The 24,635-nt window shown below is 37.5% G+C and overlaps 3 protein-coding genes across 4 annotated transcripts; 2 read left to right on the top strand and 1 right to left on the bottom strand.

Annotated features, from left to right (window-relative positions):
* The first annotated feature begins 4,006 nt into the window (after positions 1 to 4,006).
* On the top strand, positions 4,007 to 6,880 carry LOC141905907 (uncharacterized). 2 transcript variants are annotated; one of them, XM_074794998.1, is made up of 5 exons: positions 4,007 to 4,172; positions 4,976 to 5,156; positions 5,513 to 5,712; positions 5,886 to 5,974; positions 6,320 to 6,880. In XM_074794998.1, the coding sequence occupies exons 3-5, from the start codon at positions 5,547 to 5,549 to the stop codon at positions 6,578 to 6,580; spliced, it is 516 nt and encodes a 171-aa protein (XP_074651099.1). In that variant the 5' UTR covers positions 4,007 to 4,172; positions 4,976 to 5,156; positions 5,513 to 5,546; the 3' UTR covers positions 6,581 to 6,880. The 2 variants fall into 2 exon arrangements, with proteins under 2 accessions (XP_074651099.1, XP_074651098.1); XM_074794997.1 differs by having other exon boundaries at positions 4,007 to 5,156.
* Positions 6,881 to 6,951: 71 nt separating this feature from the next.
* On the bottom strand, positions 6,952 to 8,298 carry LOC141905468 (uncharacterized). Its single transcript, XM_074794335.1, has 3 exons — positions 7,993 to 8,298; positions 7,783 to 7,900; positions 6,952 to 7,707 (listed from the first exon to the last, which is right to left on the bottom strand). Exons 1-3 carry the CDS (start codon positions 8,286 to 8,288, stop codon positions 6,952 to 6,954), a joined length of 1,170 nt encoding a protein of 389 aa, XP_074650436.1. The 5' UTR covers positions 8,289 to 8,298.
* A 408-nt stretch (positions 8,299 to 8,706) lies between these two features.
* On the top strand, positions 8,707 to 24,397 carry LOC141905980 (uncharacterized). The gene is made up of 5 exons (XM_074795114.1): positions 8,707 to 8,798; positions 9,842 to 10,004; positions 22,349 to 22,510; positions 23,126 to 23,158; positions 23,744 to 24,397. Exons 2-5 carry the CDS (start codon positions 9,961 to 9,963, stop codon positions 23,955 to 23,957), a joined length of 453 nt encoding a protein of 150 aa, XP_074651215.1. The 5' UTR covers positions 8,707 to 8,798; positions 9,842 to 9,960; the 3' UTR covers positions 23,958 to 24,397.
* Positions 24,398 to 24,635: the final 238 nt, after the last annotated feature.

The following is a 24,635-nucleotide window of genomic DNA, read 5'->3' as shown; positions in this document are numbered from 1 at the left end:
GTTAGGTTAGAGAAGTATATAATAGAACTTGGTGATGACTTAGGAACTAGTTTATTTGAATTTAGGGTCGGGTCCTATATTTTACCTGTGAACAAATTTTCAAACCTTCATTTAGACAGAGCCGATAGAATATGCCCCACTTGTAATACTTTAGGTGACGAATCCCATTTTCTGTTTGACTGTACCTTACTTAACGAACAACGCAAAAACTTTTTGAATTTGAATACCTTTAATACCCTTGATATTCTGAAAAACCCAACGGTCAACTTAGCTAAATTCATTAAGACCGGCTTAGATGTATATAGATCCCTCCAATAGTATATATAGTATTGTAAATAGTTGATGTATATAATAGTATATATAGTATTGTAAATAGTTGATGTATATATATATTTCGTTACGTTTTCATTCTCTAAATTTTAATCACTTTAGTGTTGTTTTGTAAATATTTGTATATACATGTGTAATAGTTTTCCTCCATATACCATGGAAATGGTTGGAGTGTAAATAAATCGTAATCGTAATCGTAATCGTAATCGTCGAGACGGGAACGGGTCGAGAGAGTAACGGGTCGAGAGGGGAACGTGGATAGCTCATATGCAACTCCATCATGTATGGTGAACCTGGATGCCTGTAAACTAACCAACATCGTAAACTGATCGGTGTAGATGTTGCCGGTGAATATACACTTGCTCGATTGCCACAGTCGACAACTCGACTACTCATAGGCCTTAAATGGTCATTCTAAAAAAAAAAACTAAATGACAGAGGAATTCTAATCAAAAGGGGACGTCTTTGAGCATCCAAGCTCCAATCGGTGTTTTACGTTAGTATAATGACGGCCAACCTGACCAAACATCGACCATCTGGACGTGTAAACTTGTTTATGTCCAGACAAAGATTTAATTCATGCGTCGTGAACTTACTAATTTTCAACGGTGGCCGCTTTTAACGGTTCAGTTGAGTTTTTCAGTCTTTCAAAGGCCAAAATTGTCAGTTGGCAGAACTGTTTCGCTTGGCTCACTGGAATGTCGTCTCGACCGACAGTACCCGCAATAAAAATGACAAGGACATTGTCTTGACAACCTTAACAGCAATGGCAAAGCAAACATTGATAACGATTGGTGGTTGACGTGGTTAAACATAACTTTCCAAAGCCTGTGTATAAGTTATTCGAAAATATAGTCCGACGTGACCGTCTTCTACACGAATCGAATCGAAGTATACCTCCATATAACTCCTGTCTTTTTGGCCATTCGATTTTTTGTGTATTTCAGATTATCAGAGAAGTTAACGTACATGTGTGGACAACATGACTCATTCTTAAATGAAATATCATTTTGATATAGCGATGTAATATTCGAATATCAATGTAAAGAATATACCATTTATAATAAAATGGAACCTCGTTAATACGAAACTTGTGGGCTAAAGTAAAATTGTCGTATGAAACGGGTTTCGTTGTATCCAAAACTTGATTGATATAGATATGTTAGCTGGGACATGCTGGAAATCATCGTAATGAAACTGGCTTCGTCTTAAACAGAATCGTATTAACGAGGTTCAACTGTAGTTCAATTTTCAAGCCTCAAGGTAGTGGGATTGCCCTCTATTATAATCCAGTTTGAAAACATTTTGGTTATTAATACTTTACAGAATTAGATTTCCGGTCACCGAGGTTCAATACGTTTGAACTTTACGTTTATAAACCTTATTCTATTATAATGAGTTTATGATATCTTAGTTTCAGGACGCTGCACATTAACTATGAATAGTGAGCGACGACCATGGGTCCCGTGCCCAGACAAGAACACCTTGGTGATAATTGAAATTAATGCGCTGATTAACTATAAATATCTTTAAAAGAAATCTCAGTCTTCGCCAAGACGAGGATCTGAACGGAAGGTATGACAAAATGTGATAGCTTGATATTACATGTGCACATATATATTTCATAAGTATTTCATTTTATGAAATATAATGTTTAATTTTTAAACTTCATGTGTTTTTGTTAGGATCCTAAACTTAACTTTTTCTTTTCAATTCTCAATGATATTTTTATTTGTTTTGTTTTTTTTTTATTATTTTCTTTACAAATATGAATAAATTGAATGCCTGAGTAGAATACATTCATTCTTTCGTTCTGGTCACAATTGCTACATGTATCGTAATGATACTTTCTGACAAACAATCCAGCAGAACTTTTCGAAAACCTTTGAAATTCTAAAATTGCAATCTATAGGTACTAAGATTAGTTAAATGAGCGCGCGGGATTTTTATTCTTATCATTCACTTTTGTAAATTATTTAGCTTTCGGCAAGAAAAAAAACAATAGCTGGACATAATGAGATCGTCGATATTGATCATCGCGTTCTTTGGCTTGGCTGCGTGTGTCTTAGGTAGCGAGACAGTTGAAGATGCAGCTATGAACGAGTTAGAGGAATTTCTCGAGGAAATGGGGCGAAGCGTTGCTGAAGAAAATCAGGAGGCCGATGAGCAGGAAGAGCCTTCGGGTTGGTATTTTTCCTGCTAATTATAGATGTAACCATTGCAAAATTTTGAAAATACAGTAATTGACGCACCTTCCACAATGTAGATTGTCAAAACCTCTTCCAATGTTCTGGTACTAGTCGACGTTTGTTCTCCCAATCTACAGTCGACTGCAGTGAGTGTTCATTAAATATTTTCAGAAAAAGTCAGTTTGGTACGGCGTAGGTTTACATATTCTAAACCCATGTATACCGAAGGAAAACGTGACAAGTACGGTTACAGTTATGGCTGTCGTATCGTAAGTTGACCTCCATTAAAATATTTTCATCATTACTATCTGCAAACTGAAATTTTTAATTTTTGAATCGACCTTCGTATATATTTCTTGAAATATATATATATATATATATATATATATATATATATATATATATATATATATATATATATATATATATATATATACATATATATATATATATATATATATATATATATATATATATATATATATATATATATATATATATATATATATATATATATATATATATATATATATATATATATATATATATATATATATATATATATATATATATATATATATATAAACCCCTTAAATAATGCATACTAGGTGCATTGATAATAGATAGATCGTCTTGATGATGTTGATTTCAGGATAGCGGGTCAATAAAGAACTGCTGGCGACAGTGCGCAGCAAATTCCAAGAGTAGATGTTGGATTACTGTTAAGAAGGAAATACCAAAAGCAGGATCTATTTTTGACGGTTACGTCCCGAAAAAGGGCAAATACAAAGTTCCTTGCAAATCAGACGATGAGTGCAACGGTGCACAAGGAATGGATTACAGACAGATTTGTTGGCCGAAACAAACGGGGTTCTGGTTGTGGGTTAAAAATGTACCAAATTGTAAACGATAATCAATAAATCGTCGATCAATATGCGTGCACTATTGAAATCTAAGAAACAACTTTATTGCGTTTTTCAAAGCCCAAAATACTTATTTTCAAAAATAATAAAATACACATATGAGAAATGTCAAATCTGAAAACGTCTACCTATCAAACTAAGGTTTATCACGCGGCTCTGAAAAACGTTTCTAATTGACATTTCTCTTATAGCATATGCACAAAGTTTCTGACCCGCACATGTAGATTATTTACTCAATTTCACTTAATGGAATCTTTCATTCCGCATAATTCTTGACTCATATCATGTTCTTTTTGCTGTGAAGAATAAAGTTGATTTACTGGATTTGTCATGTGAATATTATTCTATTTGCGCGAGCGAAATAATTCCATATAATCGAGGTATAACGTATGGGCAAAAATCTCAAAAGAGGTTGAAGTCTACTTCCAGATTCGGTTCCCGTTACTGAGACTCGGGCGTACATTTCTTTTCTTGTGATCATGATGAATCTACTTTTCATTTTCCGAATAGGAAAAAAAGATCCGAAATTTTTAGATTTTGATCACCGGAATGGTTGCTTGCGATATGTACTGTTGTAAGCAAGCTTATCTGTATATCCTGTTGTTACGGTTTATGCATTTACGCATTATTTGTACCAATACAAAAATTTAATCTAAATACAGTATTGGAAATAAATTCTATGTCATTTGTATCTGGGATATACGTGTGCGTGTCGCAGAGTTTTCTACAGGTACAGTAGTCAATCTTCTATTATAAGAGTGAGTCGTTGGGTATTTTTGTGAAGAGCCATGGAAGTGGTTGTTTTTTGGTATTGATCGAGAGAAAACATTCACCTACAGGTTTTAGGCGTTATCTCAGAACAACTTGATAATGTTTTCATAGTATTTTTTTGTGAACATTTTGCCTTTAATTTTCTACGGAATTCTAATGGTCGTTTCTACCGTGCGCACATGCATGTAACTACAATACGGCGGTGAATTTTGAGCATTTAGCTATACTACCGCAATCTTGCGACAGAATAGATGAGAAAAAACAATACCAACTTTTTGAAGGGCGCTTTGAATAAATCCAGACCATTTTCTCCATTGGAATGGTACCTCAGCCGGGAAGTTTTAATTTAAGAGATATTATCCAGCAGAGTTTTGGGAAAATGATTGCATGAAAGGTCGGTCAAGACTTTTTAGCCTATCATAATTCAGGGAGGGTTATCTGGATTCCCATCCAACCCCCAATAACAGCACTTGTATTGATATTTTTCATCATTCACTTTGCTCCATCGAGGTCTCCTTTTCAAACTAGCCGAATTTTTGTATTCTATGTGGTGATGTCTAAGAAACACTTGAATAGAATCCACCAAGAAACTATTTTATAGGGCAATATTCTAAAAGAAACTAGTAATAGCTTGAACTTGATTGCCCCATTGAAGTAAAAAAAACTAGTAGTTGTTATTTAAAAAAAATGAAATGATGTGAACCGATCTGTTATTTTCCATACACATTTTCTTTGATGAGTTCATAATATGTCTTGTCATAGTTGTAGGTCACTGCGAATCTAATTTGATTGATGTTTGACGACCGACCGTGAGGCCCAGACAAGAACTTTTTTTCAGGTTTATGAGAAAAAAGACCCTGTTGATTGGAATTAGTGCCCTGATTAACTATAGATAATTATTTGAAAATCGCAGTCGACGTTAAGGCGTGGGATTGAACGGAAGGTAACTGACAAAATGCGATTTCTTGATATTCGTGTATTTCAGTTTATGAAATTTAATGTTTATTCTAATGTTTATGTTCAATCGTCATTACTTTTGTCAGTTTCCTATATTCGATTTATTTCGATTTTATCGTAATTGAGTAGATGATATTCTATACATATAAGTTAAAAGATATCTTTACAGTAGATAACATTGATACACATTGGCTACAAAACACAATTCATTCTTCAATAGGCCATTATTATAAGCTTATCTTTTCGAAACTTTTGAAATTTTAAGATTGCAATTTCGATATGTATCTAGATAAGTTAATTGATGACCGCGCGGGAGAATGTTCCCGTGATTCTTTTTTGTAGAGAATATTTTTCCAAGACAAAATAGCTGGACATAATGAGATTGTGGATATTGTCCATCTCATTCTTGGGCTTGGCTGCGTGTGTCCTAGGTGAGACTGTTGAAGATGCAGCTATTGATGAGTTAGGTGAATTGCTCGATGAAATGGGTCGCAGCATTGCCCAGGAAAAGCAGGAAACCGAGGAGCAGGAAGAGCTTTCGGGTTGGTATTTTTCTTGACAATATCAGATAATCTTGGCAAAATTGTGTAAAAACAAGAATCGACACAATGTATTTCCACAATGTAATATTTGAAATGATTGGCTTAAACTCTTCCAAGGTTCAGGTACTAGTCTTCACGGTCGACTGCAGTGAGTGTTCGTTGAATAATTTCAGAAGTAGACAGATTGGTACGGCGTAAACATGGAGGCTGCAAGTATGGAGGAAGCTGTGACAAGTATGGTATGAGTTATGGGTGCCGCATCGTAAGTTGACCTCCATTAATTTCTATTCATCATTAGTATCTGCATCGTTTGCAAACTGAAATTTGCAGTCTTTTTGAAACGACCTTCGTATATTATTTCAAATGAAAGCACAAATGGTTCATGGTTCAGCGTTTCACTAGAACGACTTAAAATAAATGCATTCGATGGAGTCAAGTCGGTCTGTGAAACGGCCACCACCGGGATGCTTTGAAAAACAACGTAGTCTCCCACATTTTATATTTAATCATATAGCTTCTATACGTTGTTAAATGTTCTTACGCGCGACATTTTCAATCGGTACATCATGATATTGATAATAAATCGTGTTGACGATGTTGATTTCAGGATAGCGGGGCAATAAAGAACTGCTGGCGACAGTGCGGGGAAAATTCCAAGACCAGGTGTTGGATTACCGTCAAAAAGGAAATGAAAAAATCTGGAACTTATATGGACAAATGGATCCCTAAAATGGGTAGCTACAAAGTTCGTTGCAAATCAGACAGTGACTGCAACGGTGCACAAGGAATGGATTATAAAAAGATCTGTTGGAAGAAAGTTGTTGGTTTCTGGTGGGGATCGAAATCTGTACCGGATTGTCGCGCATAATCAACAATTACGTCTATCTATATGCACTAGAATTAAATACAACTCTTTATTGCCTTTTTCAAAGCCTATCATACTTAAAAAATAATAAAAACACATTAAAAAATCCAATGACAATATCCCGCCTACATATCGCACTACGGTTTATCATATAGGATAATTAAGATAATACGGCTCTGAAAAACGCTTCCCAATGCTTTCCCCATATACTATAGAAAATGACATATTTCCTAAATGAAAACATATATGCACACAGTTTCTGACCCGCACCTATATAGAAGACATTTTAAAACTAAATTTGACACATACGTAATGATATCTTTTATATCTTTTTGTCATATCATGTTCCTTTCGCTAGGAAGAATAAAATGAATTTATAAAAACCTATCAGGTGGTTTTGGTATATCATCCGATTTCAACAGGCCACTTAATGGATCTTGGCCAATCGTTGGACAAGAGTTGACAAGCTCAAATGAACGACATTCGTCTAAATTCTCATTTGTCTGGTTGCATCGTGCGAGACACGGGGAAGTAGGCGACGGCATTATTTTACACCGCAACGGCGAACGATCGAGGTTTATATGGGCGTCGTTCAAGCCCGAAGCGTCGAAAAACCTTTCGCTATCAGCACTACGTATGAAAGGAAAATCCGTTGATAACACGTATTTGAAACGCGATGCTCTTATTCTTGCCAATGTGGTCAGAGACTCCTGCGAAACTCCGTTATCGTCGTTGCGCGTACAGCAGTCCTTGCGTCGGTCCTGTAAGTGTACAGATGCTGATCTTTGACTAGGACTTAATTCATCTCTGCGCCAAGCGAGCCCATCACTAATTCGCACGTTTTGCGTAGATTTACTTCGCGGCGTCAAAATTTCGATTACAGGTATCGAATGCAAATCAGTCGATTTCATCCGAGGCAAATATTGTTTGTGAAGTTCGCTAGTGCGTTTGATGGTATTTCGGTAGATAAAATCTTCCAGCTTGCATTGTTCTTGGATTTTACGAGTAATATCGGCCCCAATAATGTGCAGGAATACATTTTTTAGCGTCGGGTTTCTCTTGAGGTATCTGTTCAATGGACGGAGTTGCCACGTAAGCACGAAACTGTCTTGTACAGCAGTGATAGATACCTGAAAATATCATAACACAGGAGATATCAAACAACATTTCAAGCTACACCATTCGCTGTCTAGTCGGGGATGTACCTGGTAAGGAAGTGCGGTTCGATGTCGCTGATGTCTGGTATTCTCGTATTCTAATGAGTCGAGGAAATGGTTCGGTATCACATAATGAAGCAAGGCTTTACTCGATGTTACTTTAAACCTAGAATTAATGCAGACATATCCTTTTTTATTTTGCCCATGGATCATACAGTGTGATTTTATCGGGTTATCGCGTGGAAGTAATTCATTTACCTGCCACTAACGAGTAACGAAATGCGGTCATCGCAATTCGTCACATCTTCCATGGCATAAACTCCATCTTCTTCAATTTCTAATATTTCACCGAATTCTGTTAGTTCGTTAAAAACCTTCTGACTGACGCCCAACGGTTTGAAAAGAAACGAATAGGCGTTTCTCAAACGTCTTTTCACGAGAAGCGGGAAAGTGTTTGCCACGCTACGCGATAATAAGATGGTGTTTATAAGCATGTGTAGGAAACTCCATATAAGCGTGTCCGGAGCACAGGTTAGTAGAGCACAGAGAGCCATGCTCGCCTGACCGAGCATCGTAAATATGCGAAATAAAATCGAATGATACTCGAACTGATTCGGAATCAGGAATGAAATGAAGAATATGATCGAAGTGAACTGATATAGAAGACCCGATACTCGAGCCCAGTCTCTGCAGATGAACACATTTTCCGCCGCAGTTGTTGAATTCATACGTCGTCTCCTCGATTTGGTGCGATGGGAAATGACGTGGTCGATTCGAGCTTCATTCCTGCAAATGAAATTTTCAAGATCAAAGTTAGAACCATGCTACTTAGATAGATTTTTATCTGCATGAAAAAAAATTCAAAATAGTATGAATGGTATATCAATTTTATCGGAATCTTTAAACATTGACATGTATGTTTTAAATAGCAATTGCATGAGTGACCTTTATAGTATCCATTAAATGAATATTCTGGAACTGTATCGATGGGGGAACTTAAGATCAGTGTTGAGCGACAAAAAGACAGGTTCATTTTGATATACAGATCGTCGCTAAACAAGAGGGTAATGTATATATATATCGAACATGCCTTTTCTTCTTTGTTACATATATATTGTCTATATTCCATATATATAACCATCATACAAATGCGTTGTCGATAAAAATCTCAAAAGAAGCAGAAATATACTTCTCGACGCGAGATTCGTACGCGTACATTTTCTTTCTTGTTATCACGATGTATCTATTTTTCATTTTCTCAATAGATAGATAAGGATTTCGAGTTTTTTTATTCTGATATTCCAACCCACGTCGTCGGAATGGCTATATCCCCCAGATATGAAACTAGAATATATAGCCAATAAATCACATATACAGTAAAAATTAACGACTGGGGTTGGCAGAGACACATTGAAATAAAATACACCTTTGTAAGGCGATATTCCAAAAGAAGGTATAAATCTTGGACTTGATTGTCCGACCGAAGTAGAATACCGGTATGTATAAATGTATAGGTATATATAGTTGTAACCTAGAAAAATGAAATAAATTCGAACGAAACAGTTTTACAGAATTATCAAAGACAAAAAATCAACTGCATACCTGACTATAAGCCATTATCCTATTTGTTTAATTCACAGCATCTAAGTGAACACATTAAGACAAATACAGACATCAGGTCGACACATCTCTAACCACGATTCGTATGCGATCTCTAGTTCGATTCTGTGGCCAGATCCCACAGCGTCAATTTACCAAGCGTTATTTAATTATCGGCAATATTGTTACAAAGCGGAGTGGACAGCCACGATGAAGCATCATTATACCTCCGGGCGTCCCTAGTGCATTCCGGTGTTTCTCCCGGCCATGGAACGTACCCCGTGCGCCAGTTTGTCGGATTCTTTGGCACCAGAAAAGATCAGGAATAATTCGACACTTCTGAGAATCGCTTCAACCTTTTAATAATTAAGCATTTTATGTATACAAGTGTTCCATCGGGATTAAATTGGAATTCGAATCCATCCCGAGTTCCCTGGGCACTTTTGAGTTCATCTGCAATTATTTGAATATTTTCTTACATGGGTTTTTGTATCTTTGTTTTTTTTAGATGCCAGTTAGCGGAGCGCCGGTCGGAGAATACCCGGTTTAAGTCCAGGCCGTGTGCCGCCATTTAGCTTTTCCGCCTAAACTATAGAAGGCGTCACCGTCAGTGAAGAGAAATCCAAGATGTCAGCCTCCATGAAACGTCCATTGCCGCCCAGTAGACGCAGGTAAATCAGTTTTTTTATCCTTTATTCAAACTTCGTTTCATCATCTGTACTGATACTCTGCACAATCGACTCCCTAGAACTTTTATGCAATCCGACGATGTGGTTAAATTTTATTAAGATCGTTAAGTCAAGATATGACTTTTTTCTTGTCATTTTGGAATCTCTCCACTCCAGCCAGGTTACTGAACATGCTCAATCGAACCTGTATGACTACCTACAGTACAGTACGAATACCACCACTTCTATTATACTTAGTAAAAAATTAATTTCTAGTCTGGCAATTCATGTTGTTTCATCAATTTTCAGTTAATTGCTCCACAAATAATTACGATGATGATAGGCTTACATTTGATCAAGCCAGGGTCAGGGTGGTTTTCTTACTATAAAATGTTTTCTAACTGCAGTTTCTAGGTCACTGTATTATTAAGGAGTGTTCATGGTTAGGTTACATTAGGCTCAGTGACACCTAAACTACAGTCTCTCCGAAATATCTACTATACAACACAAATTTGAATGAATATCAAGAGACATACGAAGGATTAAGATAGGCTTATCTGATTTTGTGGACATATCATCCATGTTTCTGTTTCGTGAGATCTGCACAATTTGTCTAGATAGCTGAGCAAATGATGAAAATTTTAAATCTGAAGTGAGATCCTCATTCTTACTTCATACGACTTTTAACCGACAAAAAGTCCTAGAGCGCCTCCAATGATATCGAAAAAACAAATTAACTTACTCACTTTTTGAATGCAAAACTCTTCCTCTGTCTGGTTGGTATATCTGTTCTCTAAATTTTGTCTCACTCCCGGTGTTGGTAAGCGGTACAAGTTGATTTAACCCTACAGTGTGTACGCTCAGGAGCTGATCAAGAACTCTGCGCAGCTCTGTGTGTGCGTGTGTTTAGTTCTACCTGGCTGGCTGATGAGGATATACATCAGTTTACAGTACAGTAACTAATAGAGACAGGAGTTTTAGCCCAGAAGATGAATGCTATAATGAAGAGGTTCTCTATCTTTGTTTGAACACGCTGAAGTGACAGTTTTACCATCACTCTTATTGCTATGCATATATCCAGCATAGAATTATAGGTCCTTTAAATAATGGGAGCTTAAAGCTGTCAAACACTGTTTTTGATATTCGTAATAGAAACTATTGAAGTTTTTGGATCGAATTTGAACAAAATATTCTCAAATTTATAGTCTTTAGCTACCAAAAAAGAAAGACCTGAGGACAAATGATATCGAAGAGCTATGCATTCAGAGAATTTGTGTGGCAATCAATTTGATATCAGACCAAATGATTAAAAATCATTTTGCTGATTATTCAAACATGTCTGGCTTTCCTAAACCGTGGTAAAGTTGCCAAAAAATCTTCGAAGATTTTTTACAATTTGCTGCTAAATTCCAAATTTACTGACTTCATATGAATGAATGATGAGCGCCATTATTCAGCTCTCAGAGAGCAATTGATGATCAAATGCATTCTTATTCAATTCACTCGTTATTTAGAGTGTCAGGATTCCAGAACCCCGATTCGGTCTGCTTACTGATGATTGCATTATACGTGTCGAATAAATGATTGATACATTCGCGAATACTCATATTCAGCGATTGCGTTCGATTTGCATCGGCAAAAGATAAATGAGATCGAAGCGGAAAGCTGGTCGGGCGGCGGCCGTTATCTTCGTGCGAACAACCGTCGAATTCGTGGTAAATGTGTCTTATTTCGGCTGATCGCGCGCGCGCACCAATTTACAGCAGAAGATGATGATATGAATCCATTTTCCTGTCATTACCGCTTCAGTTGCCGGTGCAGACTTCGGCGTAGACTCGCGTGATGGATTTGAATAAAACGAATACACTTTACATGACAAATTGAGTTCCGCTTCAGCGACACTTTCAATGAAGTTAATTTTATCAATTGCTTACAGCGCAAAATAAATTGTTAACAGTCGCGCGTATTCAGGTGTTCCATTGGATTTCCGTCGTTACTATGGTTACTCGACTGTCCCTGGTTACCGTATATTATCAAGTAAATTGCGGAGTTTATTGGCAATTTTGTTGGCGGGAAAGTCGCCGAGGGTCGAAAATTAGTTTTCTGCTTGATGTGCAGTCGTCGGCGCTGTGTTTAATTTGTTTATGGTTATCTGCGCGCGTCGCAGATTTTCTCATTAGCGCTCTGATTGACTGGATGAAACAAACATACTGAGATAGTTAAATTCAATTTCGGGGGACGCGCAGCACAGTAAGCAGGACCCACTCACTGCGCTTTCATTGGATTTGATGATTAAACCGCGAGGTTGTTTCTTTATACACCGGCTCAGCTCGACAAGAAGCATTCTGTCTTCTGTCACCATAAGCCATCATCCCAAAGCGCTGTAATTCAGGTTTGGATTTGACTCTGCAGCTGGTAGTTCGAAGACAAGTTTTAACTTATCACTGCTGACCACCCTTGTGCTGGAGATAATTTGAAAATTTTGGAAATTTCACCTCAGCGCGTTATATAACCAGCATACTGTTTTGGTGTGTCTACACTGCGGTGCGGTGTAGTGTTAGTCACCAATGTTACTATATTTCACTGTTGCTGCGATCTTTCAATAGAAATTAACAGAAAATTAAATCAATACAACGGTGCAGTGTATAAGTTGAGTCGATAACCAATTTATACTCCGCACTGCAGTGTAGATGCACTGAAAGAGTTTTTAACCCACAATTGATTACACAACCATCCAACTATATCGACTTCAAAACCAAACCTAGTTTTTCGTTCCTGGCAGGTTGGCGGGTTTGAAAGAAATAAGTCAAATTAAAATGAAATCAAAGAAATAAAGGGGATGATACTCAATTTCATGATGATAAAAGGGTAGTTGTCTGAAACTGATTGAAATGAAATGAAAATAGCAATACTACTGTTTATCAGCTGAGTATTTGATCACGAGTGTCAGTAAATACTGCGTGGTGATTGGTTGATTACAATCAGCCGCACAGAACTATTCCGTCAATATTGACAAATCGTGTGCTAAAGACACGACAGCGCGGGCGGTTTGTTTAATTCCAGACGAGTTCTACTTATTGCGGCGGGCGTAAAGTGCCGTCCGCATCGGTTACCACTGCTGAGATGTTTCCTGCCATACCAGGAAATTGGGAAAAAGTTGGGAATTTTAAGAGATTTGACAGTTTTGAGATTTCCCAGTATGGAAATAGTTGGGAATGCTCTCTAATCTGGGAAAATATTTGGGAAATTTGTTTTGCTTTTACATTGCATTGCTCTGTGATGTCGATTGCTTGCCCACATGCAACTTCCTTCAGTAATTTTTCTTGAAAATCACCATCAACCAGTCACCACCTTATACGCAATATGGATATGCCTGTAGTATGCCATCCCTGACTGGTATATATGTTAACATCAATGAAGGCCCCGAATTTGGTAGGATTTAAAAGTCACCCATGAGATATTTGGGAATTTTGATTTCATACAACTGTGGGAACATTACATTCAATACATCATCATCATAAACAGGTCTGAAGACGACGTTGTTGTGTTTGTGTTAGTCAAGAGAGATTGCTGAGATTGCGCAAAGATTAGTTATGGTAATGAAGTCGATGCTACACCTTGGTATCAGTTTCTCAATATGATTGTGCTCTCGGTCAGAATATTGACAAGTGCTCATACATTGTTTTGAGTGTTGAAAAACGGACGTCTCAATACTACAGCAATTTGATTATCAATGATATCGACAACAATGTTTTTGACAATGGTCTCCCAGATTCACTGCAGTGGGATAAACACAGGAGATGAAAGGTCTGATGACTTTCATCAGATAGCTAAGTTGAGATACACCGGTCTTGCAAAATCATGAATTTGTCAGATTCCAGACCTAGAATGTCATGGGATTTCCTTCAAAATGACCAAAGTCATGGAAAAGTCAGTGACTGGATTCCTGAATTTTACCGCGTAGTGTTTAGTTCTGTATCGCAAGGGTGGATTTAAGGGATGGGCCAGGTGGACTGGTCAGCCCCTTAAAAATTCGAAAAATTCTTAAAAGTGTGGAAAAACATTCTTTTTGCTAAGATAATTTTAAAAAGACCAAAAATCAATCCAAATGGGCCAAATCTGCCTCAAATTAAGTACCCATTCCAATTTTCAGGTGCAATCCCATCAAAGAATCCTAGATCCGGCCTTACAATACCAGAGATATATACCAATGTAGGCCTATGACCTGTATAAGTTTTCAATTAAGCAATCATTGACCATCAGATGTCAAAAGATACTGAAATAACTTAGTGAAATACATCCTCGGTATTAGATTCTCGTTCTTTTCTTTTGAAAGATCTTTTCACGCGACTGATAACTAGAATTCAGTGTGAAGAGTTAAGCCCTGAAACCTACCTTGTCTTGCGAGTCTCGACCGACTGCTACCAACTTGTCACTGTTTTCTGTCGCTTTTGAATGTGCGTATATGTGAGGGTGAAAACGTATGAATTTTATCACACCCATGATACTAGTTGTACTGATAGCGAACGTCTTCGCGAGTGTCAGTTTCTAATCATCCCGTTTCCTCAGTTTTTGTCTCGCTAGTTATTTCTTGCGACACGTCGTCGTACCCGGTAACGTCGTTCATGCGAGAGCGCGGCTCCGCGTCCCCGGCGCATAAAACGCGGTTATTTCGTCGATACCCGCGGTTTTTTTAACGTAAAACTCGTCTTCTTTGGTTAGGAAGCAGATATAATGTAATTGTGTCTCCATCCGAGGTGCTGATTATCATGTTTTATGAGCTCATTTCGTTCGTATTCGCGGCTCGTTGATTTTGTTATGAATCTCGATGGATGCAGCACACCGATGTGTAGCAGGGTTTTTAGCGAGAAAGATTTTTCTCACATAGTTTTTGAATCTTATAATGAGTTCGTTGTCTTGTTTAGACTGGAGACAACTGGCAAGATTTGACACTGAGCCCATACCAGTTGCATAGTGCCTTGGTTCATTTTCAATCCAGTTTCCCATCAGTAAAATTGAATGAATTATTAAGTATTATCAGTCAGGCTATCAAATCGAACATTAATGCTTGTACCTCATTGTGTGCCTGGGAATTGTCGAAATCATGGGATGAATTCAGTCATTTAACTCCGTGTCAGATATCTTTACGAAATGCTTCTCTTAAGCTGATAAAATAAAACTCACCTGCCGAAGAATCCTGTCCGATCTGTTCAACTTCACTCAAATATATCGCTATAGTTTTAGCCGTTCAAACATATGTGGGAGAAATGATAAAAAACGATGGGTGGATGAGTGGATGCGAACTATGCCAGAAACATGTGCTTTACAACTCTATTTACCTTCATATCCCCAGCAGCAGCAGCAGCAGCAGTAGCACCATCAGAATTACTTTCACCTGTACGCCGACTTCAGTCGAATGTAGTAAAAAAACTATCGACAAAATATTTACTCCACTTAATAGATCGGCGTACGAAATATGTCAATTAATGGAGTATATAGTGTACGCCTGCTTCCAGTTGTGGGTATAGTTTCACAAAGCTTCGTGAGAAATTACCATCCACAGTCACGTTAGGATCAATTGAATAAATGATTAAATGATTACCATCATGTTTATTATGTCCATTCTATGTAAATAGTAACAATGATGTAGTTTTTTGCTTTTTGACTCTTTTTTCTATTTTCTACTGTTAACCTTGTTGTGTATAAAGAAATCATATTTCTGACTTCCTATCATTAACTCAGACTTACCTCGGACCAATTTTTCGGGTCCCAGTTACTGTCTTGAGTTAGGCGAGGTTTTCTGTATTAAGAACGTTAAGTATTTTTAAAATTGACAGTTATTTATATTGGGCGGAGATTCTTCTACTCATCTGATCAGGTTTTCTTATTATTCAATTCAGTTCGAATATGACATTGATTGGACCTTGTTTTTAAGGTCAGGGCGGGGATTACATCATTTATTGTTTTAGGTAAACGGTAGCTAACATTCGCTCCGACCATGAAATTCAAGTTGAGGTTTGCTATCTGCTCGTATTGATTGACATCCGATGGATGGAATTTTCGCTTGTTGTAATCCGACGAAATAGCTTATCGGCTCTTTACCCAGTGGGTGAGATATCCAGAAAATGTCGAAACGATCCAACACCTGAAATTTCATCTGCAAATTGCTTCCTGCACGCGTACAGATGGATGATATGCGTTTCTTGTGCAACCATTGTACAGCGGCTCTCGAATGGGACTTAACGCGGCTTTCCTGCGATAAAAGATAGTTGATGAAGTAGAGAAGACTCATTTCTGAAGTCTAAAGGTCGGCTTAGGTCGGCTAGGGATGTTTGCGACGGGAAGATCCAGTCGGAATTGATTTACGTTTTTCTGTATCCATCGGGGACAGTAAAAAAAAAGTCTAAAGCAATCTGAGCTATATAAAGTACACCAAGGCCTAACTCGAACAAACTCACACTGGCAAAATTTTAACAAAACTAATTGTTCTAACTCGTCTTTCGGGGAAGCTCCAGCTACGATTAAATCCTGAGTTATGCAACAATGAGAAAGCTAGTAGTTTTCAGCACTAAAAACGTAGACGATTTTATTCTTTAGATTCTTAATCGAGTAGCTTGGGAATTTGCCTGCAAGATGTATCAGGCTCCAAGACTCGTCTCAAACTCAACTGCTTGTTCATGGATTTACATTCTATTTATATAATACTATAAACCTTGACAGACATGTTTGAGCACACAATAAATTACAAAACAAACTGTTATCACAGGTGTCGAATTGACAGATGTCTAACTGATTGTGTGAGTAATAATTAATTAATGGTGAATTAAAACAACAGCGTGATTAAAAGTATACATGTCTATTATTTTTGCTAAAAAATCAGTCGCGATCACACGAGCACTTTTGGCCCATGCCCGGAACATCTGTCTACATGGGTGTCAAATGGGTCCATGCCTAATAATTTTTTTGTGCGAGTTGGTCAAAAATCCCAGTTGGCCATGTCCAAGTGAGGCGAGGTTTACTGTACCAAGGTGATCCTCGTAACAAAGGCAAGAAATTCCCGTTTATATATATATAATTCCCGTTTTATATATATATATATATATATATATATATATATATATATATATATATATATATATATATATATATATATATATATATATATATATATATATATATTTATATATATATATATCAGCTGAGACTTCCACGAGGACCGCGGAACCCTTCAGGATATGAATTCATTTTAAGAAACTAATAAGTCTTATTTGTATCTCGAGCTTCTGATGGTGCTGGCTAGTATACAGTCAATCAATTCTCAGAAAATTAAATGAATCCCGATGGGTCGATATGGTGCATATCTTCGCAAATTGAAGTAATACATTTTGCGAAATTCTCACGCCGCCGCCGAGGCCGAAACTACGTGCAAAATCTAATGATCGCGATCGTCGTGTCGCGAGTTGTCCGATTTTCGGGCGGATCATTCGATTTTCGAGATGATCGTTAATGGTCGATCTCGTTGACTTGTTGCTGAAAGATTTGTTGATGATGTTGGAGGAGAGAGGAATCTGGTAGTGGTTGTGGGAATGTGAGCAGATCTCTCTCTCTCTCTCTCTACTGGTAAATCAGTATCATTCATTCACTGCTGATCCTCGATGAGAACTGATTTCATAGCTCATCATATAACCTATGTCTGTAAATTGGTCGATACTGTAAATTGGTCAGCAGATGCAGAGATTGCCTGAAAGATCTTGAGGCACCGGCCACAGTACTCGGATTTACTTCCAGAGTAAAGATCGAAGCTATACCAGATCCCATGTGTCATAGTGGATTACTCAAAACTGATATTCAAATTAGGTTCATTTTCGGCTTTCGAGCTCATTCTAGTTTTTCTTCAGAAACACGTTATCGGCTAGATCTTCAAAAATTTAGTTTGTTGGTTTTTACTTCTCTACATTTCTTTTGAGAAATTATCGTATCACTAGATTTTGATGAAATTAAAATTTCAAAACATGCTTTTAGAAACGTCTGTTTTCTCCGTTCAGTTTTCATCGATTTATGTTCTCTCTTAGCTTTTATTTCTTTCCGATCACGTCTTAGTCCGATCGATCCTTTATAGCGAGAGAGAGCACTTCACGATATTAATCGCTTGAACCTTTATGGCTAAGTGCCTTTGAGAGAGCGGCCGTATTCTAAAGAATTCTGACAAGCGTCTGCCATCAAAAAGTTCGCCGAAATTTTATGATCGTTTTCGGCGCGAGTAGATCTGTTGACAGTCGATAAGTAAGATCGCAGGAATGCCTCGACAAATATACCGTTCGTAGCGTCTTTTGATTGATGTCAAGAAGAACGTCCCGCTCCGCTCGGTTTAGCAGTCGTCGCCGTCTGGCATGCGATACTCTGTCATCGGTGAGATCGGCGCGCGATACTCGTGACAGCGTCGCAGACTCCGGCATGTGCTTCATAAAATCTCAGTGCTCTCCGAACCGATGAAGTGGCAGTAATGTATTTTCCTGATTGCTCGTCTGCTGGGAGAACATACCTCCGTTGATGAAATATCTCGCAATTTTCGTGACGGCCGATGAGAAATAGCATCTTCGACTGCCGGAGTAGTCGCCGATGCATTATCGTCTCTTGACATCGGGATATGAGACAATAAACCTCGGTCTTATCGCGCAGGATTAAAAGTCTTCTGTTTTGACGAATTGCAAAAAACGGTTTCAACGGATTGAGATCGGATTATTTCTTAAAACAGGTAAAAGCAGTTGAAATGTTGTCGTCAAATAGATTTCCGTAAGTCTAGCAGCATCTTAGAACCTACCACTGTTTATTCTCTGACAAGTGTCAATTATCGCTTGAATTATGACCAGCTTCGCTTGATGTTCGTTCGCTTTTTCTGTTTACGATGCAATGACAGGATATGTGTAGATCATGTGTCTGGTTGGAAAGGCCAATACAGAAGTCTGGCATCTTATCCTGACCATCTGTTCATTTTTATTCGCAAATTTTCGAAGCGAAATATATATCTCGATTTTAAGTTTGCCTTAGTTTGAATCAAATCTGGAGACCTACTCAAAAACGATTGTTATTCATATTTTGAAATGGAAAATCCTAATATCATTTCCAAATCGTGATCTTCAAGGATGGATCCAAGCTGCTGGATATTGTCAGAAACATGTGACTAACATATTTTCTAGAAGTACCTAATCTGACATGCCCACACTAGGCTTTAGATGCAAGGAAAACGAGTCAAAATTTCCTTGGGGAGGACCTCCGCACCTGATATTCACCCGCTGGATCTGCCTCTGAATTAAATCTGCTCAGATTTCTGTTGTTTCATTTTTGATAATTAGTAAATACTTTCAACTACCGTCTATGGACATGATGTGAATGTAGTAGAGATTCTAGCGCAACCACGGCGATATTGTATTCCCCTCATATGCGCCTGTGCTATTAGAGGAATTAAAAATCTTTTCTCTGAATTTCATGCAGTCCTCGATTTAATCAATCATCACAATCGCTGTTTGCATTATGTGTTTGATAACCCCGCTGAGGAGATTTAGTAGCTCAGCAGTCGCGATGAGGTTTACAATTACTCGATGGTTTTAACTAATTAATCCGGCATTAAAACCCGTTTCATTTGAAGCATTAGGGACCGCTGAAACCCTCGTAAATCACATTTTTCAATAAACTGGATTAGCAGCCCATTCAATAAAATTTCCTGAAAAAAATTTATGATCGTATCTTTAGTAGGCAAGTTTCAACCCATTTTTCATAACTAATTTTTTCCGAGGATTGGTAGCAGTTTGCCAGCTCTTAGTTTATGCATGGCTCTGTGAAGGTTAAATGCGTGCGTCTTTAGATTTTAATTCCAGATGACTGAGGTTTTGATTGCTATTCTCTCCCCGTAAACTGCCTTAGCAATTTTTTTTCATCGTTCTCAACAGTCTACGCGCGTGTTCACCTATCTGCTCATACTATCATGAAGATTACGGGGTATTTCATTTTCTTTTTGCCGCGTCTCTGGATGAAAGCTTTACAGAATAACTATTAATTAGCTAGATTGTACCGACAACTGATCATCAAAGGTAGTGTACACCAACAATGCAGGGAAATTTGTTAAGATGGCTAGATCGCACGTAAAATCAAACAGTGTCCGTCAATGTTTTACATATTGAGCTGATTGGATTCTTAGCAGATTGAGTCAGGGAAAGCTTCATACATGTCAGGAAAGTCAGGGAAAGCAAGTCAAATGAAAGTGGCCACCATGTTACAGAAGTGTTAGTGAATTGAATTGGAAATACGCATGGGAGCTCTAAAATAGTGATGACTTATGAGAATGTAGGAGATTGGGCTTACTTCATCAATGAGAATCGTATTTACGTCAGGGGAATGATGAATAATGCATAAAGCATGTTTTGAGCCATTGCCAGAAAAAAAATGAAATATAGAGTTTCAGTTCATTTCCTTCTCATTTTTTCGTGAGGCTTGTTTATTTTCACGACGTTGCAAATCCCTGTGGGTTTGTCACTCGCGCGTCGTCGTCGTTAGTTCAGAGCTGTCTCGCGAGTCTGTGTTTTCTTTGAACGTGATTGATCCGAAGTAAAGCCGCTTTTGAACCGGCTTAAAAAACGCTACGGCTGCCAGAAGCACCGACGTAAAAACAACAACTCATCAATCAACGAAGCGTCCCACGATCGAAACTAGTTGAGACTGTGCATCATTGATTCTGCATCGTTAGACCAGAAAGGACAGTTTTACAGTTGTGAGATTGATTTGAATCTGGGCTCAGTTTCACTGGAGTGCGTTTAATAAGATAGAAAGTTTTACAAAATGTGTGTTCAATTAGGGCTTTTGGCAGAAAGCCCTCTTGATATTCCCTTGATTATCATCGTTTTAATTTATTGCAAGACATCTTTCTCTTTTTTAACACTTTTTTCTAACTTTTATAAACACATAGTATTTCTCTCATTACCGCTATTTTCAAATAAAATCAACAGGGCCCGGTTTCATAGACTGGTATCAAAGTTATCCCTAGGGATAACTCCTAAATCTGGTTAACAACCACCATAGTAACAATGAGAAACCATGGCTATAACTGACAAATTTAGAAATGTTCCCAGGGACTATTTTGCTTGCACGTCTATGAAACCCAGCCCTGGTCTACAAAAACTCTAAACTATGAACATTGCAGATTTGGCTGCATTAAATTGTTGATGCTGCCAAGGATAGATTTGGCCTATGGACTATGATTTTGGCCTTTCAATTCAATAAGGATTTATTGTTTCTAATTGACAGATAATTAATTAACATAATGCAGAAAACCTGTTGTTTTGACTTTCGTTTGGCTGTTGACTCAGTTTGAGCCAGTTCATCGTTGTCAGTTGCTTTAACTTGTTCCCGGCTGATGCAGGGTTAATTAAGTAAATGGAATCCGATTAGATACTTTAGTACAAACTACAACAATTAAGCCACTTTATCGGATTAAGCGAACTGACTAGAGTTCCATGTGAAATGTACTGTATTTTATGGTTATTTTACAACAAATAGCTAGTTACATATTTTTCCTACATTTTACATGGGCGATGTAGAGAGAATCCCACAATGATAAGTTAGAAGTCAGAAAATGTAACTTTGAGATAGTAGTTTATTCAACGCTTCGACTATATCCTAATAGTCATCTTCAGGAATAAACAAGTGTTCATTATTCCTGAAGATGACTATTACATCACGTCAACACGGATATAGTGTTCTATCAATCGTTTACAAGGACATACTCTCTATACATCTGCTGACGGGTTGTCACTACTCCTAAAGGTGCAGAACGCGCATAATTGAATAGTAAATGTCACGGGCAAGTGACAAATGAAGAAATATGAGCATTTTATTGAAATTTATCTCCCTTTTCATACTAGTACCATGGCAACCGCAGCTTATTGGATTTTAAGCGGTAACTTTTTTCATTGTGAGCTCTCCGACTACTTGGCATTTTACATCTTACTCATTTGAAAGTTTATTCGGTCTCGAGGATTTTGTCGAGGCTTTTGCGGCTTTTATGAAATTCAGGGGTTAATATGTAAATTATTTAAGAGGATTAATTTTCCATCTAGTAAATCTAGTAATTGTGGTTTATATACAGTATAAGCTTATTGTTATTGATGGGAATAAATATCAGACTGCCACATGTCAAACACATGGCTCTTCAGGCATTTTCATATAAGTTCTGTTTATTGATTGGTGTAGACTTTGTTATGGGGCAATTCTGGTGATAGTTACATAAATTTTGTTGAAAAATTAAGAATTTTTCTTTTATTCAATTTCTGAAAATCTGTATTTTTATTTTGCAGCGGCCCCAGTGCCGAAAATGTGACCTGCCAGAAATGCCTTGAAAAAGGCCACTGGACATACGAATGCACTGGAAAACGTAAATATGTACATCGTGATTCTCGGACCAAAGAGATGAACAAACGCCTAAAACAAGAAGAGCAAAAAGAGAAATTAGATTTATTGTAAGTTAGTTTAGTTTTTATGACTTCTGATTGAAATTTCGATTCTAAATCTATGAACCAAAAAACTTAATGTAAAAAAAACTATTGAGGGATTTTCGGATGAGTGTTTTTTCGCATGAATAGTAGCAGCAATCCCCCGTAACCCATTCCCCAGTTCTTAGAAACGAACATCACGATTATGGTTTGCCCACAGCGCAGTGCGCCACTGAAAAGCAGAGTTGTCCTCTGTATTTTCTCATTAGTGGTATTTATGCGGTGAAGATGCTCTTTACGTGGCTCGATGCCTCTTGGCATAAAGTCGCAACGCGACGAATCATGTGGAAATTGTTCGAGACGTTTTTGCACAAGATTCAAGCCACATTACGCATTGCCCGGAGCCGAGATAACTGAGTTTCTTTCTAATTAAAATCATGAAAATCAGCGCGAGGAAATGTCACGCATTTCATTTTTAAATGCCACTGATTTCCCTTAACACTGAGAGTGAATCAGTGTAAATTCCTAGTCGATTATGACTCAATCATTCCGACTCGTAAACTGCAGTAATGTTGCTGCTAATTGTTTTCATGGTTTATCATCATTTTAGCCTGAAATATTACTCGTTTTCTCTCTTTTCAGAAATAAGTCGCGAGGAAATTCGAAAAAGAAAAAGTACGTAAAAAGGCATCCATGATAATCTACATACAATAGATAAAACTGGCATTTTTTTGCAACCTTAATTATTTACAAAAATGTATAAGATAAAAGAGACAGCCAGGGTTTCTAAAAATCCAAGGGATGGTCTAGTTGAGTAGTTGATTCCCTGTAGAAAATGGATAAAGCACATCATGTAGATTATGGTTTTTGCGTAGTGAATGCGCTCCCCTGAAGAGTTTTAGAATGCCTACCACAACCGGTCATAATATGCCGATATTAATGTGCTATGGTATCGTAATAACGCGGAGACAAATGTATTTTCAGATCAAACCGGATACATAAACAGGGTTATGTATTCTTTCTTTGTATCTCTTATGATTAGTTTCTTGTGTAGGAGACCGCTCTGCATAGATGCACGAAGTTTGGGGCATTTTTGCCATATTCCCTTATCAAAGCAGAGAAGCATTACTTTGATCCAGCCCTCCCATTCGTGAAAACCCCCAACTCCAAAAGGACCTTAGCATCAATGTATTCATTATGAATGAATGCAGTTCTTGAGTTTTAAATAGTATTAAATAGTGATATTTGATTCTATTTCAGACAGAACGAAGGGGATAGTTCTGATTCAGATTCAGATAGTTCCGATTCCGATTCCGATAGTAGCAGTAGTTCTTCGAGTAGCAGTTCGAGTTCATCGTCATCTTCATCGTCATCATCGTCTACGGATTCTTCATCGTCGTCGTCATCGGACTCTTCGGATTCCGAGTCGGAAAACGAAACGAAAAAGAACGGTCTCAATACGAAACGCAGGTGATGATAACTGAACCGAATATAGTGGCGCTCGCAGCATTCTCCGTACTATATAGAGATAATTATATCAGCAATACGTAATTTCCTGTGTTCATGTCGGCGACGCGGGGCTCAACTATTATCTTCGTTTCACATGAATAATGCAACGGATACGATTCGATGTTTTACTAATGTATAATTAATGCTGAATGATGACTGGTGTCGTGTATGGCGCAGCATCCTTAAAGGCTTCACGATGAACTATATTTGATTAAGAGGATCGAGCTTTATGATAAGAAGAAAGCCGCGTTGCGGCGCTTTGTTCGCAGAAAAATTATCTTCCTGTAAGCAAATAAAAACGCATATATACCTAAGAAATGAAATAAAAGAGCATTTATTGTGGTAGTTTGATGTATATTTTGAAATATTTCTTGTTCACAATTCACAAAATCCCTCCTCTTATTAATATTGAGAGTATTTTGTTTTAATAAAAGCATGATAAACAAGAAAAAAAGATGTGTTCAATTCCATTCCTTTGTTCAAAGCAAAGCAATCTTGGGATGTGGAAATCAAGAGATCACAATTTAGGAGATTGGACTAGTACAGCCCCCTTCAGAGCTCAGATGTGCCCTCCAAAAATATTTCTTGCAATGAAAATTTTAAAAAGATAAAAGAATAAATCCAAATGAAATGAGGGAATTAA

The sequence above is a fragment of the Tubulanus polymorphus genome, chromosome 5 (assembly GCF_964204645.1).
Source record: "Tubulanus polymorphus chromosome 5, tnTubPoly1.2, whole genome shotgun sequence".
Classification (NCBI taxonomy): domain Eukaryota; kingdom Metazoa; phylum Nemertea; class Palaeonemertea; order Tubulaniformes; family Tubulanidae; genus Tubulanus; species Tubulanus polymorphus.
Note: the sequence above shows the minus strand (reverse complement) of the source record. Positions and strands in the feature narration are given on the sequence as shown.

What these genes read in the sequence shown, in the direction of transcription:
- LOC141905907 (XM_074794998.1), top strand. Translation starts at nt 5,547, where the DNA reads ATGAGATTGTGGATATTGTCCATCTCATTCTTGGGCTTGGCTGCGTGT. An exon ending in GGAGCAGGAAGAGCTTTCGG is followed by an intron (nt 5,713 to 5,885) that starts GTTGGTATTTTT and finishes GAATAATTTCAG; the next exon opens with AAGTAGACAGATTGGTACGG. An exon ending in TGAGTTATGGGTGCCGCATC is followed by an intron (nt 5,975 to 6,319) that starts GTAAGTTGACCT and finishes TGTTGATTTCAG; the next exon opens with GATAGCGGGGCAATAAAGAA.
- LOC141905468 (XM_074794335.1), bottom strand. Translation starts at nt 8,288, where the DNA reads ATGGCTCTCTGTGCTCTACTAACCTGTGCTCCGGACACGCTTATATGG. An exon ending in TCGTTACTCGTTAGTGGCAG is followed by an intron (nt 7,901 to 7,992) that starts GTAAATGAATTA and finishes CATTAATTCTAG; the next exon opens with GTTTAAAGTAACATCGAGTA. An exon ending in GAACCGCACTTCCTTACCAG is followed by an intron (nt 7,708 to 7,782) that starts GTACATCCCCGA and finishes TGATATTTTCAG; the next exon opens with GTATCTATCACTGCTGTACA.
- LOC141905980 (XM_074795114.1), top strand. Translation starts at nt 9,961, where the DNA reads ATGTCAGCCTCCATGAAACGTCCATTGCCGCCCAGTAGACGCAG. An exon ending in AAAGAGAAATTAGATTTATT is followed by an intron (nt 22,511 to 23,125) that starts GTAAGTTAGTTT and finishes CTCTCTTTTCAG; the next exon opens with AAATAAGTCGCGAGGAAATT. An exon ending in GGAAATTCGAAAAAGAAAAA is followed by an intron (nt 23,159 to 23,743) that starts GTACGTAAAAAG and finishes ATTCTATTTCAG; the next exon opens with ACAGAACGAAGGGGATAGTT.